Source organism: Hyalella azteca, unplaced genomic scaffold (assembly GCF_000764305.2).
Source record: "Hyalella azteca isolate HAZT.00-mixed unplaced genomic scaffold, Hazt_2.0.2 contig5139, whole genome shotgun sequence".
In the NCBI taxonomy this organism is placed as follows: domain Eukaryota; kingdom Metazoa; phylum Arthropoda; class Malacostraca; order Amphipoda; family Hyalellidae; genus Hyalella; species Hyalella azteca.
Genome location: NW_025935338.1, coordinates 620,973 through 628,576, shown reverse-complemented (window position 1 = coordinate 628,576; position 7,604 = coordinate 620,973). Strand labels below are relative to the sequence as shown.

Below are 7,604 nucleotides of genomic sequence, written 5' to 3'. Positions count from 1 at the left end.
TCCCACTCATCATAGTCCCACTCATCACAGTCCCACTCATCACAGTCCCACTCAACACAGTCCCACTCATAACAGTCCCACTCATCACAGTCCCACTCATCACAGTCCCACTCACCACAGTCCCACTCATCACAGTCCCACTCAACACAGTCCCACTCATAACAGTCCCACTCAATACAGTCCCACTCATCACAGTCCCACTCATCACAGTCCCACTCATCACAGTCCCACTCATCACTGTCCCACTCACCACAGTCCCACTCATCACACTCTTACTCACCACAGTCCCACTCATCACAGTCCCACTCATCACAGTCCCACTCAACACTGTCCCACTCATCGCAGTCCCTCTCATCACAGTCCCACTCATCATAGTCCCACTCACCACAGTCCCACTCATCATACTCCCACTCTTCACAGTCCCACTCATCACAGTCCCTCTCATCACAGTCCCACTCATAACAGTCCTACTCACCACAGTCCCACTCACCACAGTCCCACTCATCACAGTCCCACTCATCACAGTCCCACTCATCACACTCCCACTCATCACACTCTTACTCACCACAGTCCCACTCATCACAGTCCCACTCATCACACTCTAACTCACCACAGTTCCACTCATCACAGGCCCACTCATCACAGGCCCACTCATCACAGTCCCACTCATCACAGTCCTACTCATCACAGTCCCACTCATCACACTCCCACTCATCACACTCTTACTCACCACAGTCCCACTCATCACACTCCCACTCATCACACTCTTACTCACCACAGTCCCACTCATCACAGGCCAACTCACCACAGTCCCACTCATCACAGGCCCACTCATCATAGTCCCACTCATCACAGGCCCACTCACCACAGTCCCACTCATCACAGTCCCACTCATCACAGTCTCACTCATCACAGGCCCACTCATCACAGTCCCACTCATCACAGGCCTACTCATCACAGTCCCACTCATCACAGTCCCACTCATCACACTCCCACACATCACAGTCCCACTCATCACACTCTTACTCACCACAGTCCCACTCACCACAGTCCCACTCATCACACTCTTACTCACCACAGTCCCACTCATCACAGTCCCACTCATCACAGTCCCACTCATCACAGTCCCACTCATCACAGTCCCACTCACCACAGTCCCACTCATCACACTCTTACTCACCACAGTCCCACTCATCACAGTCCCACTCATCACAGTCCCACTCATCACACTCCCACACATCACAGTCCCACTCACCACAGTCCCACTCATCACAGTCCCACTCACCGCTGTACACGTGTACAGTCACAGTCGCCGCTGGGGCGTCGACGGGAGCGCACGTGTAGTTGCCGGCGTCCGAGAGCCTCATCGCTGACAGCAGCAAATGCGAGCTCGTCTGCGCGCCCGTCTTTTCCAACTGCAAACACAGCGATACGAAATAAATAAATAATGACAAATAAATGATTAATCGGAACAAGTATTTAAATAATTAATAAAATTAAATATTATTAGCAGCAAATGCGAGCTCGTCTGCGCGCCCGTCTTCTCCAACTGCCATCACAGCCATACAAAATTAATAAATAATGAATAATAAATGCTTAAACAGAACAAGAAAATAATTAATTAATAGAATTAAATATTAATAGCCGCAAAACGCACTCGTGTGCTTCTTCAACTGCCATCACAGCGATACAAAATAAATAATAACCAACAAATGCTTAATCAAAACAAAGAATAATGATAATTAATAAAATTATATATTATTAGCAGCAAATGCGAGCTTGACTGCCCCGTCTTCTCCAATTCTCAACGCAGCCGCGGAATTACATAATTTATTAATGTTGATCAATATATATTTGATGATGACAAAGAAATGTTTAATAATGGCAAATGAAAATTAATTAGTACAATGATATATTATGTGATAAAAATAAGTAACGGATGACAACAAAGAAGTAATTAATGATGATGAATAAACAATAAATGAAGAGAAAGTACTCATAAATAATGGCGAATAATTATAAAATAAACACATCCGTACACGGTCGAAACGATCATACAAATATGAAAATAATTGAAGTGGACATTTGAAGAACAATTAGGTTTATAAAAAGAATAAGGTCCGGAGACACAAGTTACATAGCGACTTATTTGCATTGAATAGAATTGAGTTCGGGAATAGAGCATCAGTTCGGCGACCAATATAATTGAACGTACATAAAAAAGTATAGATTTTTTCAGTCGAACATCTTTCTTGTAAAAAATTAACATCAGTTCAATAAATGTCAATAAATAATCACAATATATTCTTTAGCAAGCTTAACATTGTATTGGTTGGTTGAAAGTTCGATTAATTAGCCTCTTACTTCTCAGCTAAAAAATTAAACTGATGAGTACAGAAATACTCTTTATTGGGCGGAAATTAAAAGTTGTTGATCAATAACTTTTAATTTGACTAAACCCGACTTCAAACGCAATAAACCAAGCTACGCATTTAACCGTGATCACGATGCGGCATTTAAGATATTTACTAAAATATTAATTCAATATATATTATTCGTTATTGTTAAGATGCAACATTTGAAATATTCATTGTACAGAAACTAATTAAACAGACATTTTAATTAAAAATTAATGACCACCCTAGCGTGCAGCTTCGTGTCACGCACTGACCAGGGCTATTAGTACCTAGCTCGTCCTACATTACCCAGCAATCATGACCTGCAGATAACTAAACGAGTCAAGAAGATAAACATCAGAGACGTGATTATGTATAATTACGCTACACAAGTAACAATCTTGCTGCATGCCGTGTCATGTTGTGCAGCAGTTCAGTGTGTAGACAGAAATCAATGACCTGAGCTCAGCAGTTAGCTTTAACAGGTTAAAAAGCAATGTTAAATATAAATGTACAATTGTTTACTTTCTAGGTATTTAAAATTTGGATTCTCTGCAATTTGTAAGTTTAGCATAGATGGAAAGATGCATTTCTTCAATGGGCACCGCAACTGTTTGGATGTAGACCGACTCTCTGACATCATAAAATTGAACGGGTCAGATTGTTAAAATAGTGAAACGCTATCTTACCCACAGCACGAGCAGAGAAATGGCGTAGCTCTGACATGTTCTTTCGTCAGTCCAAAATGTGTCAAGACAACCCATACAACCCCATATCATGTCCAAAAATTAAAATATGAATATTGAAATAGAAGCTTTGACTCGGACAGTGAAATTTATGCTCCTCCCATATTTTTTGAAAAATGGAAGTGGCAACATAAATTCAATTTATAATTTAATGTTATTTTACTCTACTACTAGACGGCTACAAAACGATCAATCTATCTTCAAATGGATACTTTGCTAAAAGAAGGACTCGGTATCACGCTTTTGAGGGATACACCAATATTTTAAGGCATACATTGATAAGTAAAGCGACGCCACGGTATCAGGGTTACAGAAGGATACACCTTCACTTCAAGGCCTTCTTTACTTTAAGAGTAACTTCGCTAGATGAACTGAAGCCTCGGTATTACTCCTAGTGAGTGATATATCTTTACTTTAAGGGTAACTCTGCTGGATGAAGCGTCTCGGTATCACCGCTACCAGAGGATATTCCTTTACTTCAAGGGTAACTTCGCTAGATGAGTCTCACTGTTATTAACTTGAGGCGCGGAGCTCTCTACACAGCAGCTGCTCCCGACAGGAGTGGCTGTAATGCACTCGAAGCTTTATGCTTATTATAGCCATAAATGCGAATTAAAATGAACTGCAGTTCTCTCAACCGCTGTTCTCTCAGAACAATTAAAGTAGAGCACTTGATTCTAAATTCTATTCATTTTTACTTTTTCAATTTCCAGAGGAATCATGTTTCAATTTTAATTCAGAGACAATTCACTTATAATTTTCAGCGTAATATTCTCGCAAATTTTCAGCGTAATATTCTCAATTATTCAGATGTCTGTGTGGTCGATATTTTTCAGTAAAAAATAACGCTCAAAATGATTATTGGGTGCATGGGTCAAAAAGCTAAAATAGTATTTTGGCAAAGGTACATCTTTCACATTGTGTCGCTAGTTCATCCGACGCTCCAGCCTATGCTGCTGCATAATTTGTGGTCCATCCAAGTATGGAGGAATAGTTAAAGCTTCCCACTTTTTTCTCAAATAAAATTTAATAACGAAAAGATGTTACATCTAAGAATATTTCCTGCGGACCAAGGTACGAATTTTCTGTAAATTATTACCCATGGAGCTAGAGCTACCTTTGGAGTTCAGTCCGATTTTCAGGCTTAAGTTATTAGTTCAAGTTTAACAGAGACCTGGATTATTTTAGATGCATAGAACACTTTACCTGTATGGCAATTCCTCCTCTCGGTGAGTCATAATCGAGCAATTCACCGTTCTTGTACCAAAGGACCGCGGGTGGCGGGTTCTTCGTGTGTCGGACGACGCAGTCGAGCGACAGGAGTGAACCCGCCTGCAGGAATCGCTGTTCCTTGCCCACGATCACCGTCGAAAATACGCCTGCGATGGTAAATATTTTATACAAATTGAAAAAATAAGCCTGCGATGTAGACAATTTGCTGGAAATTTAAAAAAACGTTGCCGCAATAGAGAACAGTAGCTGGACATTGGTAGGAAATTGGCCTGCGATGGAGAACATTCGCTGGACATTGGTAGAAAATTGGCCTGCGATGGAGAACATTCGCTGGACATTGGTAGAATATTGGCCTGCGATGGAGAACATTCGCTGGACATTGGTAGAATATTGGCCTGCGATGGAGAACATTCGCTGGACATTGGTAGAATATTGGCCTGCGATGGAGAACATTCGCTTGACATTGGTAGAAAATTGGCTTGCGATGGAAGACATTCGCCGGATATTGGTAGAAAATTGGCTTGCGATGGAGAACATTCGCCGGACATTGGTAGAAAATTGGCTTGCGACGGAAAACATTCACTGGACATTGGTAGAAATTGCCTTGCGATGGAGAACATTCGCTGGACATTGGGCCTTACGTACGAGCGCCTGAGGTAGACAAACGAGCCTGGGCGCGGACTAAATATCGTCCGGGGAATGAGGCAGGGAATGAAGCAGGGGAATGAGGCAGCGGAATGAGGCAGGGAATGAAGCAGGGAACGAGGCAGGGAATGAGGCAGCGGAATGAGGCAGCGGAATGAGGCAGGAGAATGAAGCAGGAAACGAGGCAGGGAATGAGGCAGCGGAATGAGGCAGGAGAATGATCCTGTAGTGCCCCTTAATTGTAGTCAAATTAAACTAGATTAATTTGGCGGCATACCTTCGGAAACATGACCTCTCGAAAACAACTGTCAGTGGACTTACACCGGCGCTTGACATTGTGTAACCCGGCTTACTTTTCGAAATCACTTGTAAACGAATGAAGGGATTTTGATACTAAAGTGAGATGCTGGTCAAAACGTTAACTAATTAAGAAGATAACAATACGGACAAGAAAATCGTACAAAAAGTGTCCAAATTTAAAAATTAGAATGAAAGCTCATACTCTCTACTGGCTTCAAATGTACGTAATACAAATTTTTTTCTGTCCGACTCTAGGAAAATCTTTTTTTTTCGTTCACTGTGCATGCCGAGTTCTTTTTACAGAATTTCCGTGAATTCACAACAGGTAATTTCTTCTAAGGATTTAAGGAGATTCCTCCGTAGATATTCGATTGGAAGCTAAAAAATATGGAAATTCAAGATGGGAACAAGGAGTGGAAATCAATTTGCATGGTTGGCTCTAAGCTTTGGACCTGTCAGGTCAGGGCTTTAAATTTCACGTCTCAAGATCGAATAAAATACCGAAGTGGAGCTGCTAGCGGAAACCCATTTCGTAGCGAGCGTCGTGATGCCACAGTCGAACATCCGTACAGTAATTGGAGCAGCCAAAGTTTTCAGATACGGCAGTTTACTGCCTACACGAGGGCATCACATGTCTCGGCAACGGCCGCTGCCATCTAACCACCAGCAACGGTCATTTCTGGCTTCCATTTTAGTTTAAGTTTGGATGCTATGAGAAATGCATTTGGTAATTGTGAATGGTAGAGGTCATGTCACCACTCAATGTTGACACTCACTGTCCAGTGTCCATGGTGCAGTTTACTGTTCTTGTTGTCACTTACTGTTCTTGTTGTCACTTAAGGTTGTTGTTGTCACTTACTGTTGTTGTTGTCACCTACTATTGTTTTTGTCACTTACTGTTGTTGTCACTTACTGTTGTTGTTATCACCTATTATTGTTGTTGTCACTTACTGTTGTCGTTGTTGTCACCTACTTTTGTTGTTGTCACTTACTATTGTTGTTGTCACTTACTGTTGTTGTTGTTGTCACTTACTGTTGTTGTTGTTGTCACTTACTGTTGTTGTTGTCACCTACTATTGTTGTCATTTACTGTTGTTGTTGTCACTTACTGTTGTTGTTGTCATTTACTATTGTTGTTGTCACTTACTGTTGTTGTTGTCACTTACTATTGCTGCTGTCGCTTACTGTTGTTGTTGTCACCTGCTGTTGTTGTTGTCACTTACTGTTGTTGTTGTCACTTACTGTTGTTGTTGTCACATACTGTTGTTGTTGTCACTTACTGTTTTTGTTGTCACTTACTGTTGTTGTTATCACTTACTGGTGTTGTTATCACTTACTGTTCTTGTTGTCACTTACTGTCCATGTTGTCACTGGCTATTCGTGTTGTCACTTACTGTTGTTGCCACTTACTCTTCTTGTTGTCACTTACTGATGTTGTTGTCATATACTGTCCATGTTGTCACTGGCTGTTCTTGTTGTCACTTACTGTCGTTGTTGTCACTGGCTGTTCTTGTTGTCACTTACTGTTCTTGTTACTAATCACTATCGACTCTCCTAACAGGAACTTTAGATATCGTAACCGACAATTTTTATTGATAAGTTTCCTCACTAGCTGTTAACGTTGTGAACGCTGCAGTCATAAGCCACGCTGAGACAACGTCTTTTTCGAATTTAAAGTTGATGTTCAACTGTCTGCTTCTGAGCGCGTAAAATAGTTAATTGTGGACGCTCTGTCCAGTGTGAGCCTTGATTAAAATTGATAAAGAGCATATTTGACTTAAATTTGCCTTCCTTACAGAAAAATTGGGCGGCTGGTAATTCGTCATACAGATTTAATTCTATTTGAATTTGTCCTTGGTTTTACAAAATTAACTTTCACGCTCCTCCATCATTCATAGTGAAGTTATACCATTCAATATTTAACGAAGAAACTTTTTTAATCGATGTCCTGGCTCATGGAGAGGCTGGACAATGTGAAATTATTAATACTTGCCCTAATAATCTCAATCTTCAACACAATCGTTTCGTGAAACTTTTCATGCACTATGAAACTTTTATAAAGGTTTCTTTTTTATTAAACCTGAAAAAAATATGTGCTTCTCGGGAGAGATTAAATTATTTTGCCAGCAGGGTTTTTCGCTACAAAAGATGTTAGGGCCTTTTAAAGTTCGGATTCATTACCTCTTAAGATCAATTCTTATATTTCACGATAGGGAATAAAAAATAAAACTTCTATTATTCTTTCTATAAAATTTCTGTAACTTTTAAGCTTATTTTACTGATC

At 40.7% G+C, this 7,604-nt stretch overlaps 1 protein-coding gene across 1 annotated transcript in view; it reads right to left on the bottom strand.

Annotated features, from left to right (window-relative positions):
• Positions 1-272: 272 nt before the first annotated feature.
• LOC125177825 (zwei Ig domain protein zig-8-like) overlaps positions 273-7,604 on the bottom strand; it is an 84,336-nt gene continuing 77,004 nt past the window's right edge. The window contains exons 6-9 of the mRNA XM_047880302.1: positions 4,349-4,521; positions 1,256-1,415; positions 776-901; positions 273-412 (exon numbers count right to left, since the gene is read on the bottom strand). Of these exons, the coding sequence (XP_047736258.1) occupies positions 273-412; positions 776-901; positions 1,256-1,415; positions 4,349-4,521 (599 nt within the window). The remainder of the gene's footprint in view (positions 413-775; positions 902-1,255; positions 1,416-4,348; positions 4,522-7,604) is intronic.